This window comes from Mesoplodon densirostris, chromosome 7, assembly GCF_025265405.1.
Source record: "Mesoplodon densirostris isolate mMesDen1 chromosome 7, mMesDen1 primary haplotype, whole genome shotgun sequence".
NCBI lineage: Eukaryota > Metazoa > Chordata > Mammalia > Artiodactyla > Ziphiidae > Mesoplodon > Mesoplodon densirostris.
The window spans coordinates 58,423,287-58,439,373 of record NC_082667.1 but is presented as its reverse complement, the minus strand read 5'-3'; the positions used below and the strand labels follow the sequence as shown (position 1 = coordinate 58,439,373).

At 38.9% G+C, this 16,087-nt stretch overlaps 1 protein-coding gene across 1 annotated transcript in view; it reads left to right on the top strand.

Moving 5' to 3' along the window:
• POLD3 (DNA polymerase delta 3, accessory subunit) overlaps positions 1–14,111 on the top strand; it is a 39,849-nt gene extending 25,738 nt beyond the window's left edge. Inside the window, exons 9-12 of the mRNA XM_060105016.1 lie at positions 1,917–2,029; positions 7,739–7,851; positions 8,972–9,050; positions 13,356–14,111. Of these exons, the coding sequence (XP_059960999.1) occupies positions 1,917–2,029; positions 7,739–7,851; positions 8,972–9,050; positions 13,356–13,558 (508 nt within the window). The 3' untranslated portion in view covers positions 13,559–14,111. The remainder of the gene's footprint in view (positions 1–1,916; positions 2,030–7,738; positions 7,852–8,971; positions 9,051–13,355) is intronic.
• The last annotated feature ends 1,976 nt before the right edge of the window (positions 14,112–16,087 follow it).

Below are 16,087 nucleotides of genomic sequence, written 5' to 3'. Positions count from 1 at the left end.
TTATATCAATGAGTTTATTTTTCAAGTGGTAAAATGTAATTAGAAAAGAAAATAAAAAGCACACAAGCTGCTAAAAATGAATCCAGGAATTTGAGACACTACCTCATAGTTGGTAGGAGCTAGTCTGTTGAAAGAAATTCTAAAGGACACTGTCAGCACTGATAGGCCCAGACATACTTGACTTTTGTGGCAAGGTTGGGGCTACGCTATTAGAAAACATCAACAAAATGCTGACGTTGCAGAGGGTCAGAGCTCTCTGTCCAGTGGGCCTCACCTCCTAGGAACATGTGATAGGGATGGATTAAAATGTTTCTAACCATGGGTACGACACTCGCTGTTGATGGTTATTGCCAGGAATACATTCAGGATCTCACCACCAAGTAGGACATTAACTGTATGTTTTTAGTAGATGCCCTTTACCAGATTCAGGAAGTCTTTTCTATTCCTAGTTTGCGGAAATGTTTTATGAATGGGTGTTGAATTTTGACAGATACTTTTTCTGCATTTATTGAGGCGATCGTATGGTGTTTCTGTTAATGTGGTGAATTACACTGACTGGTTTTCAAATGTTAAACCAGACTTGCATTCTTGAGATAAACCCCACTTGGTCATGATGTATTATCCTTTTTATATATTGCTAGGTTCGATTTGTTAATGTTATGTTAAGAATTCTTTGCATCTATATTTCTGGGGGCTATAATCAGTTAATTTCTTTGCTGGTAATGTCTTTGTCAGATTTCAGTATCAAAGTTATGCCCATTTCATACAATCAGTTGAGAGGAGTTTCCTCCTCCTCTGTTTTCCAAAAAAGTTTGTGTAAGGTATGTATTGTTTCTTTCTTAAAAGTTTGATAAAATTCACCAGTGGATCCAGGCTTGGAGTTTTCTTTGTGGGGAAATTTTTATTATGAATTTGATTTCTTTAAATAGAGCTATTCAAATATTCTTATTCTTTTGGGGTCAATTTTGAATGTGTTTTTAAAGGAATTTATTTCATCTGAGTTGTTGAGTTTATTGGCATAAAATTGTTTATAACATATATAGCCTTATTCTTTGAGTATCTATGGAATCTGTAGGTATCACTATAGATTTCTTCATTCATTCCTAACATTGGTAATGTATACTTTTCTCTTTATCAGTCTTGTAAAAGTCTTACTAATTTTATTAATCTTTTCTTGAAAAATAACTTTCACCTTTTAAAATTTTCTATTTCATTGATTTCTGCTCTTTATTATTTCCTTCTACTTATTTTGTGTTTAATTTGTTATTTTTCTAGCTTAAGGTAGAAAAATAAGTTGATATTTAGTTACATAAGAAATAAGATTGAAGGTAAAAACTATGTCTTGTACTTATTTTTGTCTATAACACACACTAGGCCCTTGATAAATTATTGCTGATTGAATGAATAGTGTGGTGGAGTATCCAGACAGAGGAGCTAAATAATGTCAAGATGGATCTAGGTTATTTGTCCAGTAAAATTTATCACATTGTATTTTATAGTTAGTGGTATTTATACCCATTTTTCCTGCCAGAGCTTCTTGAGAACAACGGTATTTTCTTGATCTTTGCATCTGAGTGTTTAGCAAAAAGCCTTTATGTAGGTAGTAGCTGCTTATTTAATGCTTGTTGAATGATTGAAAGGCCAGTAGGGGAAGTAAGAAGGAATTTGGAAAAATTTTCAATAACCTGGTAAGTAGCTTACAGTGGTCTTTAGAGAGCTAGAGAAAGTTTTTATTCTGGTTACCCCATGAAGTGACCTAGTTGTGGTCAATTAGCAGAGTATCCTTATGGGTCTATTATGACTTTTACTTTCTACCCTCTGGAATTAAGATCATGAGTTATGAAGCAAGGCTGACAGTAGCACATGAATACTTATATTTTTATTTTGTGTAACATGCTTAAATTATTCCCAAACAGCAACAGGAGGAAGCAAGTGGAGTTATCTGATGATGAGACAAAAGAAACTGAAAACATGAAGAAAAAGAGGAGAAGAATCAAACTTCCTGAGTCTGATAGCAGTGAAGATGAAGGTGGGCATTGCTAATTTTTTAAATTTTAATTTTTAATGTTAATTTTAATTTTTGGCTAGTGAGATTGTCTCAGTCAATTTGGGCTGCTATAACAAAAATACCATAGACTGAGAGGCTTAAACAACAGGAATTTATTCCTCTCAGTTCTGAAGGCTAAGAAGTCCAAAATCAAGGTGCCTGCTGATTCAGTTCCCGGTGAGAGCTCTCTTCCTCATTTGTAGACGGACACCTTCTTGCTGTATCCTCCATGGCAAAGAGAGAAATCATCTTTCTTGTGTCTCTAATCTCATTCATGAGGGCCCTATCCTCGAGACTTAATTATCTCCCAAAGGTCCGCCTCCTACTTCTATCATATTGGGGATTAGGGCTTCAACATATAAATTTTGAGGGAACACAAACATTCGGTCCATAGAAGGGTCAGTTCTTATTATGATGATTTTAGGTTCAAGGAGCTAAAAAGTTACTTATTATGGGTCACAGTGACAATGGTAATCCTAGCACTGAGAGACACAGTGTACCTATTTCTGTTTAAAACCTACTTTAACCTTTTGACAAGAACCATAATCTTATGATAATTTGTCAAAGTAGCAAACACAAAGGGAAAGCGAATAAGGATTATTACATTTATTATCAAAGACGTTTTCTTTTTTAAAAAATAAAATGGAGCTCTTCCTTTGGGTACCTTCATGTGAATCTTATAAAATGGGTAATATTGTAGGCATCAGGGGTATTGGTGGTATTTTGTACCACATAAGTAAAACCATGCTAAGATGAAGAATCTGTATGGTCATTGTTGAGAGGGAATGACACTGTGAACCCTTCCAGTTTTAAGTTGTAGACACTGTTGTACAATAAGCGAACAGAGTAAGGACAAGAGTCTTGCCTGAAAAATTAATGTGCCTTTTAAAAGAATATCAATTATTCTAAGAGCCAGTATCAAGTATCCTTCCTAAAATGTGTAAATGAAAGTGTACAGAAAAAGGAGGAGACCAAAGAGAACCATACCTGGGTTGGACTGATATGCCAGATGACTTCAATCCTGAAAAGCCTGGTTTGAGAACCAGTGGTGAAAAGCTTGAGCTGCTGTGATTGATTCTCCATGAATTCATGGCCTAAATTGTATAAAACATTTTTGGTAATGGCCAGGGGAACTCTCGTCCAAAGGGATTCAGCATCATATAAAGGTAGACAAAAGTAAACAAACTGACACTAAAAAGAGATTAAAGAAAAATGAATGCAAAAAAAGGAACCTGCTATGCTGTTGAAGGACAAAGCTAAACTTGTTAGACTCTACTCTTACCAGAAACTACTGTAAGAAGCACTGAAAATGGTAACAGAGGTTCCCCAAAAGTGGGGGGATATTAGCTCAAGTGAGTGAAAAAGCAAATTATATATACAGGTGACAGTAATGCAAAGGACATGAATATATGTAAGAAATTGTACAAGAAAGCTGAATATGTCTATGGCAGAGGTACATCTTTGACTCTTCCATGGATTTAGGGTTTCCATTGACTGTGGAATGGATAGGGATAGGGTATTGTGAGCATCCCAGTGGGGCAGTTGCTATATACTCATTCCATGTCATTTATCAAAATGCTTTAACCAAGACTACAGAAAGGAAGATTCCCAAGTGTGTGATGAAACAACCATCAAGGAACATTCTGACTGGTTAAGAGTTGAAGGAAATAGAGGCAAATCTATGCAGACACACAGGAAAATAACTAAGCAAGTAACTTAGGAATATGTGCTAATTAGAACAGTTTTCCCTAAACTCCAACCAGGAAAAGAACTTGAGGAAGATTCTAAAAAATTCTTTGAAGCCATCATCCTAATGTACATTAAAAAAGTAAACTAGATACTCTAGTATTAGTGAAGGAGTCAGCTCTAAGTCAAGGAATTACTGTGGTTGATTGAACACTCTTTACATACTTCTGAAATATTCTCTGTAGTTCTGAGCCTTAGCTCACAAAAATAATACCCGTAAGTGATTAGAAATATGAGTGGGGTTATTTAGTTTGGAAGGGAGAAGAAATGTGAAAGAGGTGGACAACCTATAACAGCAGATGATATAAAGCAGAGGCTCTCAGATTTTTTTTTCTGGCAAAGATAATTTTTGGCATCTGACTAAATTTATAAACCTTTGCCATTTTATTCCTAAATTTCTTCTTTGTCTCAAAGCCAGTGGGATTTCATTTTAAACCTTCATACAGTCTCTAACCTATTATTGTTTTATTTCTGTTACACTATTAGTTCAATATGCTGTTTTCAGCTAGAAGTTAGTACATGAGCAGCAGGAGTGGAGGAAATGGCAGAGACTTTGCAGTTAGACAGACCTAGGTTTAAATCTTAACCTTTACCACTGACCATGTGACTTTAGACAGATTACTTAACTTAATCAATTCCTGTTTTCTCATCTCTAATATAGGGATGTTATCACAAACTGTGCCGGCCTTTTATGAACATTAAATAAGATGCCGCGTCAAAAGTGCCGGGACAGTGCTTAACATATAGTCAGTTTTCTTATTATTCACCCCACTTTTCCTATTGAAATTCAGTAAGCATTTAATGGTAATAAACACACTTGAAAGTACCTTCTCTCAGAAAATTCCCGTCAACTTCATATCCTTAACTCTCTACCCAAGGGACTGTTCCTTTCTCTTTCTCCCTGGCAGAGTCATAAGCACCTTTAGCAGTTCTATTGTACGTACTCCCTTTGTAAAGCAAGAAAAGGCCAGACCCAGAGAGAAACAACATTAAGAGTAATATCTATATTGCTAGGAAAAAGTAGTTTTAAATGGTATGTTTCAGTCCTTGTTACCATTTTCAGTCCTTGCAAATTGCTTAGAGAGAATGTTAAGCAAATGACCCACTGCCCCTTTTTTAAAGGTTAAGATAAGTAGTTTAAAAAATTTCCTAGGAAGCTATGAATGATTTTCAAGAATTCTAGTTACGCATCTCTTCCAGAAAACTCTCTGATAAACAGATGTTACATTACTGGATTCCTGCAATTAGTTTTACCACAGCTCTTATGCTGCCCCAACAAAGGTTGCTTTCCTGGGGTGAGTGATATTTCACTACTTGAGAACATTTCATCTGAAGAGCTGCAAATCCGTTACAAATATATTTAAAATACACCAATGCATCCATCATTCCTTATGCTTATGTCACTAAAAATATATTGAGGGAGAATGCTTGGCTTGGTAATAGAGACTAAGGCAGGCAGACATGGATTCTAGCATATGAATGTGGGCAAGTTTTAAAAAAATCTCTTTGAACCTCAGTTGTATCAATATAAAACAGAAATAGTAATAGTGATTTTGTAGGGTTGTTGTGCAAATGAATGATTAATGTTTGTAAAGCCCAGAAAATTCTAGTAGTTTTCCCTGTCCTTCCTTTCTTAAAATATTTTGTTTAAAAAAATTTTTTTAAACAAAGTAATACATGTACACAATTTCAAAAATCAGATAAAATACAAGTTTTATAATATATAGTAACCTCTCCTATCAGACTCACCTAATTAACTGATGCTTCCCTTGTCAACTTTTTCCCATCTGCCTTCCATCTTCCAGGGATTTGTTGAAATTTCTTATTCATTAAGAGCTCTTGGCTCCTCTGGTGTTCTCTTCCCTATTATGAGAGGGTTACAACATTTCTTTCCTTTGTTATCATTATAATGTTTCTCTTTGGGGGTGTGTGGAAGGGAGAAGGAGGTATATGCTGAATCTTCCTTGACCTAGAAGCCCATTGTCCCAAATTTAGTTCAGAAAATGATTCTTTTCCTTTATTTAAAAGAAATAGCTTCTGTATATTCAGTGCTAGGGAAATCACGATGCCTCTGCCTGTGTGGAGCTTAGAGTCTGAAGGGGGAGTGTAGATAAACAGTCCATACAGTGCAGTGAGAGGGGTCTTAGAGGGTGCCACTGGGATTGTGTTTTCCTTGGTTAAGTCAAGTCGTTACAGACCTGGAAATAGAGTAAGAACTCTTAAACTTATTACTGAGAGTACTCAAAATTCCTTTTTTTTTTTGCATCCTCACCGCATAAACTTCACTCCCACCACTGTAACACATTGTGACACAGCTTTCTTAATAGCTATACCTTCAGAAAAATGGGTGCTTCGTTCTGTGGTTTGACTGGACTTTTGCTTCCTTGAGCTCCCATCATGTTCTAGCTTTCCAGAGCTGGTTAATAGCTGGACCACTTTCCTTTTATGTTTTTATTTCCTAGAGTTCATAAAGTTTTGGGGCCCATTTCATACTTGAAGTGTATAATTTATTGTTTCTTTCTGGCTGTTGTTCTGCTTCACCTCTTTAGGTCATTTGGCCTTGAACCCTCCACTGTCATAATTTTAAACACTGACCTAATCGGTTGGGAGAATTTCAGATCCAAGACTTGTGCTAAGAATTTGAATACAGCCAGGAGATTCAGGGAGCAGGTGAGGCTAAGCAGCTTACCCAGACCCTTGACCAGCAATTTCTTTGTGGTAATTAAGCAATAGGTCAGCTGAGGATTTTCACTTCCTCTCTTATGGGCCTTATACTATTTCTGGAACTATTCAGAAATGATGGGATCCCTCTGGTGGTACTGTCTTTTCAGGTGGTACCACTTCCATAGCAATATTTCTCTCCTTAAAATATTCTTTCCTGCTAATCTCAGTGTAGCAAAATAAGCCTCATCAGTGAGGCAAGTGAGAAGTAGTTCCTAAACACTTATTAACAAGCAAGTCCTAGTTGTTAGAGCTGTAATTGTGATCATCGTGTCAAAGATGATTCCCCCACCCCACAGTTTATGCTCTTAATATCAGCTGGAAAATTTCAGTCTAACATACATCTCAAGTGATGGCAAGTAATCCTCAGACCACAGTCACAAAATCACTGTTACTATTATTTCTGTTTTATACAACTGAAGTTCAAAGAGATTTTTTTACAACTTGCCCACATTCATATGCTAGAATCCATGTCTGTCTGCCTTAGTCAAGCATTCTCCCTCAATATAATTTTAGTGACATATGCATAAGGAATGTGGATGCGTCGGTGTATTTTAAATATATTTGTAACGGATTTGTAGCTCTTGAGATGAAAGGTACTCACATTTGGTATAATCTGAGGATTATCTCCACTTACTTGATCTAAGAGAAAATGTCTGGCCCTGAGTGATAAGGTAGCATGGGAGAGTTGGAATAGTAAGGCTGTGGAATCAGACTGACTGGGGTCTAAAACTTGCTGCCTCAGTTGCAAGCTCTGTGCCCCTGACAAGTTAACTAACCTCTCTGAACCTCTGTTTACTCAACTCTAATGTATGAATAATAGTATTTGTCTCTTAGGTTTGTTGTGAGGATAAAGTAAAATAATGTAAGTGAAATACATGACACATGGTAGAAGATCAGTGGATTTTTTTTTGATCAGTGAATATTTATAAAACAACTTCATACTTTGACTTATCTATAAAATTAGAAGCTTAGCTAAGATGATCTCTAAGGTATATTCCAGCTCTAATAATTCTTGATTCTTTGATTCTCTTTGTATGAAAATTAATAAAATATGTATTTTAAAGATATTTATAGTTATATAATTGCAGAGTCCTTGGTTGTCATGAATTACTGCTTGCAAAATACCCTTTGTTGGACATGGAAGTTTAGAGAGCCAGTGGAGAAGGCATTGTACCAGACACTGCTGTAGTTCTCTTATCTAAGCTTGATTCCTTATTTCAGTCATACCAGACTCTCCTGGGGCTTATGAAGCTGAGTCACCATCCCCACCTCCTCCTGCTTCTCCATCTCCTGAACCAGTGCCGAAGACTGAGCCAGAGCCTCCTTCTGTCAAGGTACAACTTTACTGGGATGTGTCCTTTATCGCCCAAGGATAAAACTACTCTGCTATGTTAGTTCGCTGCTGTACACTTCACAGATGTCAGTAGCCGGCTCCTGTCTCGTCCTGCTCTCCTATGGGTAGTGCAGAATGGGCATTCCCTCTCTTCCCACCTGAAGAGGGAGTTCAGCCATAAGGTGTCATCTCAGGAATGTGGCCGAAGTCAATCCTGGGAGCTCTTTTGTTTTTCATTCCCTCCAGCTTTAGGCAGCTGTGCCACCCAACTCTTTTTGGCATTGTGCAAAGTGAAGTCTTGCAGCAGAGTATGTGAAAGACAGAGTAGAACAAACAACTTATGCAGGTTTGTTGCTCTTCCAGAAAAGGGCTGCAAATGGGGAAATACAGTTTTCAATGATCTTCATCTGGCTCTTGTCTGCCTCTGTTAGTGTAGGTAATGAAGGACTGAGAAGATGGGTGGTTTTTTTCCTTTATGACTACTAGTTTTCCTTAATTCATTGTGTTAAGACTGTCATTTAAATTTTGCACTGATTTCCTCATTAGCTGAAGAGAAAATGGGGTGGAAGACCAGTGGAGAGAAAGGGAAGTTGGTATAAGTAATACCTTTTGATACTAAATTAGACAGTTGTAACGTTGCAGTGTCAAGATTGAACTAGCAGGTATCCACAGCAAGGGTGGATGCCGTGGAGACCTCTGGTCTGGTTTAGAGGTCTTCCCTGAGCACTTCCATAGTATCTGCTGTGGCCTTCCATTAAAGCCCTTACCACAGTGGATTGCAATGGTCTGTTTTCTTTGTCTCTCTCCTCCAGTAAGGCCCTTGTCCTATTGGTCTTTTTAACCTTGACGCCTGCACTACCCAACAAAAGTTTGTTGACCGAATGAACACAGTTCTTTGCTCAACATGCTACTTTTCTTCTCAATGAAGTATCAATGAGCATAACTTGTCTGTGGTTGGGCTGGTCCCCTAAAGGGAAATTTGTAGATAACTTGTTTAACTTTTTATCGTCATAGAATATTGGAGGGTGATTGTTATAGAGTAAAAAGCTTTTATTATTTTTCTCTGTAGCTTGATTGGTCAACTTAATGTTGTATCCTCTGATCTTCCTATGATCTTTTAGGGCTCAAGTGGAGAAAACAAAAGAAAACGAAAACGTGTGCTAAAATCTAAAGCCTTTGTGGACGAGGAGGGCTGCATAGGTAAGAAAAATTTTTGACTCCAAATCCAGAGATAGAGATATTACTGTGGAGAGCACCTTAATCCCTTACAGAGCAGGGTGCCTCAGACTTTAATATGCATATGATTCATCCCCAGGTGGTGCTGGGCTGCTTTCCTGTGGCCCACACTTTGAGTAGTGGAATATAGGGAACACTACAACTAGAGTCAGAAGACCTGGGTTCCTGTTTGGGTAATATGCTTGAGATCTTGCATAAAAGTCACATCATCTCTGGTGGGGAGTTTCTTTATCTGTGGAGTGGAGGGAAAATACCATTTTGCCTACATGTGGGATTGTTGTGAAGATTCATGTGAAGTAATATATTTAAAAAACACTTTCAAGATGGAAACCACAATACCAATTTTAAATCATAGACATTGAGAAACATTTGGGGTTTTTTTGAATGTTTGTTTTATACGTTGAACAGTGGAAAAGAAGCTCCTATAGATGACTAGACTCTGAAGAGAGTGTCAAGAGTCTTCTTTGTGTTTTGTCCCATTTGTTCTATAGAGGGGTCTGACTCATCCAAATCACTTCCTTTATGTTTCCTGCTTGTAAGCCATGTTAGGTAAAAGCATGTGCTTTTTATGGAGGCCTAGAGGGAAATTAGAATTCATGCATCAAGTCATTGCTTGATTCTTCAGCCATGTTTTAGCTTGTTCTACCACGATTGACCGACTTCTGTGGGGCTTTTAGGATTTAGCACTTGAGGCCCGATGAGATGTTCAGATCCTGGTACTGTCTTTTGTGTTTGTAAAAAGTTGTGGGTTTAGGCTCTTCAACCGTTTGTTAGTGAGATAGCCGAGAATTGTCATTTCTCCTTTCCTGTGGCACCTGCCACACGCTGGCTCTCCTAGAGAGAAGTATTTTTTCCCTTTCTTGATTTTCTTTTTCTGGTTCAAATTTTTGTCTTAAAAAGATTGATAGACTCTGAAGAATCAACTTTCCCTAGGCAATGTGGTTGTTAAAACTAGTGAAGACCTTTCATCAGTCTTGAGCCCTCTCCCATTCCCCACCTCCCACTCATCTGAAAAGGCCTCTGCCATTTTAATTGTAGCATGTGATTGGGAATAAAATTTCTACACAGGAAATTTCTGTCTTTTCAGTGCTAACTTTCTTGTGCCTATGAATTCTGGATTTTGGTCTTTTTTTGTTGTATTTGTTTGTTTTTTGCTTTTAGTCTTCTAGTAATGAATTTCAAGCCTCTTGGTTTGACTGTTAATGGTAATTTACGTATTTACTGTTGAATTTTTTATTCTTTTAAACTTAAGAGGACTGAAGCATCATTGCCAGTTTTTCCCTCCTGCTACCCCAAAAGAAAAGTGTCAGGAATATCTTTATGGGAGTTCATTGGGAATTTGTGGCTAATTACCTATTGCTTTGTTCAAAACATAGTACTCAAGTTTTAGCCAGGTATGGGATGTGAACTTTTTTGTACTCCTGTCTCCAGACAGGACTATTAAGAGCCTTGGATGCAACAATGAAAACTGTGCTCACATAGCACATTTTTTTTTAAGGTTTTTAGTCCAAGCTCAACCTAATGAATCTTGGCTCCTGTAACCAACAAAGGAGTTCTGCTTTCCTCTCTCTGCTCAGACTGTTCCAAACGTACCAGCACAGGGGGCTTCTCCTGTCCTGTGCTGGATGGGAGTTGGTCTGTGGGTTTAAAAAGCTGATTTTTCCCTTTCTGTGAGTTTACTACAGGGACTGGGGAGTTGGGCCCCTGAGATAAATTTGGGGTGGACTTCTGGACAGGGTGGATTTCTAAGAGCAAGACAGTTGAGTGGAAAATAATTCTTTTACCCATGCAAACTGGGCCTGTTTTTATGGCAGCCCAGAAAAGTGGCGTGTTGTTCAGCTAAAATAAAGGTCCTGTATTTTTAAGTTGAAATCTCCTTTGTTCTGTAGTTGGAAGTAGCCACAGCTTTGAATATAGAAATGCTCCTTTTAGCTCTTAAGGTATATACAGAGTTTTCTGCTTAAGAAATTCTGTTGGTGCTGCCCTGACTGGTTTTTAACTCCCTCAAGCAGTGCGTTGCACAGAATCGGCAATGAGACAACCAGTGGTTAGTCATGAAATAATGAGCTAATTGATGCTGAAGTTTAATATTACAGACATGCCGCCATTTGAATACATAATATAGCTTATGGAGGAGCAAGTCTTGTCTTTTCTATATCTGTAGGTGGCTCTTTAGAATTCCCTAATTTGAGATATTGAGTAAATAACAGCTCATAATTTTGTTCTAAGATCCAGTTACGTAATTAATGCTTTTGAAGTTGCATCAGGATGGGGATGATGTTCTGGGATCATAATTGTTGAACTAACAGGTATACCATGGAAATTCCTGAAGTATCTTAGAGCAGCATTTCTTAAACTTTGTTGAGTAGATGCATTACTTGAAGATCTTGACAAAATTCAAATTCTGATTCAGTAGGCCTGGGTTAGGACTTGAGATTCTGTGTTTCTAATAAGCTCATGGGAGATGCTAATGCCTCTGGTCTGTGGAGCCTTAAGATCTTCAAGAACGCTTAGTATATATTTAAAGCTTACTGGTGTTTTTTTAGCCTCTTACTTGACAGGGGTCAGCCAAAGTGAATTCTAGGCTGTTGAAAGTAATGACAAATCCTAGGAACTCTTAGGGAGGGGACTGTTGATTATGCAACCTTAATAAGAATAGATGAATAAGGTGAAGGAATACTCCACTGGTTATAGCCAGTTGACCTCCAGCGTGGCCCATTGCAAGGGGAAAATATAGCACTGAAGAGTGCTTGCCAAAGATTACTGGGTGTATTTGTACATTTCGTAGGGCAGCATATCACCTTTTACAGGGGAGCAAAGAATGGTGATTCTCAAGGTGTGGTCCCCAGGCCAGCAGCATGTCAGCATCACCTGGGAACATGTTAGAAAAGCAAATTCTTGGGTTCACCCCAGACCTATTGAATCTAAAACTCTGGAAATAAAGCCCAGCCATACGTGTTTAAATGAGCCTTCAAGTAATTCTGATACACATTAAAATTTGAGATTATGTAAGTGACAGACTAGGTATTAGAACACAGGTGTATTTGATTCCAAAGCCTATGCCTCTAGAACAGTTCGGCGGATATATTTTATTAGAAAGAAATGATCAATAATCAAGAGTTTAAAACTATCATTGTTTGTTAATGGGAAAAAATACCTTTCACTTTACTCATTTGAGTATTATGCATATTAGGTTACTCTATTCAGCTAAGAAAAGGTGTTTTCCTTTTTCCATCATTTGCTGAGAAAGGATTTAGATGACGTTGACTGTACAGCTGCTGCATCTCTCTAAAGTCACAGGAGGGTGGCATTGTACTGTTTCTTGCGGTTGGTGTGTGCACTGCAGTAGTATTGAAGAGACCCTCATCAGTTCTGGGACATCATTGTTGGAAGCGATTGTCTGTGCCTGTGCCCTTTGGGGCTTCCTTATAGTGACTCCTCACTGGTATAATTTTTTTTAAAGTTTCCAGTGGGGAGGGATCAGTGAATTTTATTGGTAGGAGAAAAGGCAAAATACACCCTTGGCTGACAGGGAGTAAAAACACTGGGAACTTTTTCTCATTTTCTCATTGTCCTTCCTTAAAACTATCAAGTTTGTCATCTGACCAAGTTTGCTTGAGATAGTCATTCTTCATGATGTAGACCATTACGAAATCCTGGGTCACTGAGAACCAAGAACTGAATAGTTGAGTAGCTAATCTCCAGTTCACAGTGGGTGACATCAGGATAGGACTAGCCAGGAGGGTCCATGGCAATGAGTCTGGCTAGGCAGGATGGGGACTGGCTGGTAGAGCAGAGCTTAACACCAGGAAAACCAGTGATGGAAATGGCAGGCACTGTGGGTCAGGGAGGTGAGACTGAAGAAGTCAGTCAAAGCATGGAGGTAGAAGTAGGTGTTTGAGATGCAGATAGTTCTGATGTAGAGCTCAACAAGTTAGCTAAGCATAGACCAAGGCCCAAATGCAGGATTTGGGCAACCATATGATAAGGGCCCACTTAAAGGCATGGGGCATAGCAGTGACGGAGTTATAAGGGTGAATGTTGATTTTGAGCCCCAGCTAGAGGCTGTGTGAGCTCAAAATGCTGCTTCCTCCCTGAGGCGGGATCTGATCTCCCAGCAGGATTGAGCTGCGGTGGTTAGTGAGCACACCTCCCTTGGTCAGTGGGTCTGAGGGGATTGGAGTGAACCAGACATCTCATTCTCTCGAGAGAGCAGTGTTCTAAATGACTCAACGCACTCATATCCCAGTTTTTCCTTTGTTCTTCCAGTAACTGAAAAGGTCTACGAGAGTGAATCCTGCACAGATAGTGAAGAAGAGCTTAAGATGAAGACTTCCTCTGTACATAGGCCTCCCGCCATGACTCTGAAAAAGGAACCCAAAGAGGAACGAAAGGGCCCAAAGAAAGGAACTGCTGCTCTGGGCAAAGCCAATAGACAAGTGTCCATTACTGGCTTCTTCCAGAGAAAGTGAACTGCCATCTCTGTTAGGTCCAGAGATGTGGAGTGGTCAAGGGACAAGACCAAGACATACAGACTCTCACTTACTGTGTAAGTTCATCCAGTGCCTCACCTCATCTTTATCAAAAGACTGTTTTTCCATCCTGTCAGGTTTATACGGCTTCTGGTTTTCAACAAAAAGGAAATCACCTGGAAGCAAGAGGCAAAAGAATATTTCAAAAGCTGTTATCTTCCAACATTTTTTAAGCACAATTTTGACCTGTCCAGGAGAAGAATTCATTCCAAAAATAAATTGGAACAGGTTTCAGAATTATCACTGAAGCCGTTAGTGGCTAATCCACTGTGCCCTACCCACCCTGTGCCCTTATCCATCCATTTATGGCTCAGGAAGTGATCCTCCTTGTTCTTTTGTATTTTGTGGACTTGTGTGGGTATTCTTTCATGCCTGAATTTTACTGGATGTGTTTACCACTTCCCCATCCTCCCTTCCCCACTACCACACTTCTGTGTGAAGCATTTTCTGTAAGTCTTTTAAATCTTGGTTGGACTAAAGGCTGAAACAAAAATCTCCCGGTAATCCTCTTTTCCTCCATTATAAAGTACACTGACACCTGGCCACAGACCAGCACATTACTTGTTTTCTAGCCCTTTCACAAAAGCTCTTACTCTCGAGCTCTTTATTCGCAATTAGTGGTTAGGGAAAAGCCTCAGGCAGAGCACAAATAAAAATGTAATGATGTATTCAACCCCGCCAGAAATTACTTAGAGTCAACATTGATGACATTAGAGGACTTGTCATGTTGCTGACACAGGCTGTGCTTTATACTACACTTTGTGATTTTTGTCTCCTCCTCTCTCTCCCTTTCCCACTCTCAGTACCTAGAGAGGGAAACCCATACAGTAAATTGAAGGCTAAAAAGAGAAGTCCCTTCTTACCTGCAATGTACAACAGTTAAGTAAAATTTCTCCTTTTCAAGGAAACTGAATGTTAGGAACAACAATTTTCCAGGAAGGTAATGAGGAAGAGGTAAAGCACATTGTCTATTGATGCTGCTCCTCTGTATTTTTAACTTCCTCACATGTTTAGAAGTACAGGCTCCCCTAGAAGAGATGGAGAGACTGAGTCATTGGTAGATCTAAACATTTTCATTTGTTACTTATGGAAAATCATTTATTCCAGTGATAACTTGGAAGCACCTTCCTTTATGGCTGGACAGTGAGCTCAGGGGATGGAGGTGGTGTGGCGGTGACCTTGCACAGTGAGCTCTGGGGAAAGGAGCACAGGCTCAGCTGCTGGAGTGACTCATGACTTAACAGACGAGGGACATCTGACTTGCTTCTTGCTTCTTCTGCCTTCGCCTGGTGTGTGTCGTAAGTGATGCAGTCAGCCGTCTACTGTTTAAGGTTAGGATTGTGACTGACCTTAGATTAATAGGAGCTTCTTTAGCAACTGTCACCCAGGGCCCTCCAGCCAGGCACCCCGTGGACTTGATTAAAACCAGAGGTTTGGGAGATTAGTCCCAGCATTGCATTACGTCTACAACTTGAGAAGGCAGGGGCTTTGTGCAGCAAGCTGAGTAAAGGTTGACACATTCCAAACTCCTTTCTTTTTAAAATGTAAAAGGATGGAGAGAAGGGTGGAAAGGCTGGATTTAACTTTACAAAAAACTTCTGGAGAGGAATCCCTTTTAAATGGTTATTTTCGCCATTGCCTCTAGTCATTTTTCTAAGTAGAAATGGAAAATGAAAGAAAAAAAAGCAACAATCCAGCCTTTAAAAAAAAATTATCATGCTGGGATCTCTAATTAAATCACATTTTGAATTGGAAAACTCTGGTGCTGGTGGAGTTCTGTCTTTGCAAGCATAATGCAAATCCTGTGGTCACTGTGCCCAGTATGCTGCCTACACTCTGAGCCGTCTGCAAGGCTTAGTGAGTAGTAAGTGCTGGCTGTTTCCTTCTTTCTGTAAAAAAAAAAAAAAAAAAAAAACTCTACCATGTTATCCACATGAGTTAAATAAATTTGAGAAGTTGTTTTAAAACAGTGCTTCAAACTGATTGTCTGATGAATCTGTTATTTGACAGGATGGCAACAGTGTATGCAATTATTTAAACTCTGAACAGGAACAAGGCTGGTTTTCAGTTTATATTGTTAAAACTGCATACCCATAGTCTGAGATGGACAAGTTATTTGCTGTCTTCATCATTTTTTCAGTCCTGTGGGAAATCTTAGATTCAGCCGGCCTCATTTTTTAGTTCCTTTAGAAGAAAATCTAGTCCTGATCTTGCACATTGTGTTAGTCTGGCTTCACCACTTGCTGGCTCTGTGACCTTGGGCAGATTTCTAAGCCTCAGATTCTTTATCAAAATAGAGCTCAAACAAGTTACCATGGGCCACCAAGAGTGAAGTAATGTGTATACAGAATAAATTCGGCACACGTCGGTGCTCTGCAAATGATGGCTTCCTTCTTGATGTCATAAATGATGCAGTCCGCCACCAACTTCCTGAAATGTTATCAAGGATATGACCCAGTTGTTACACTC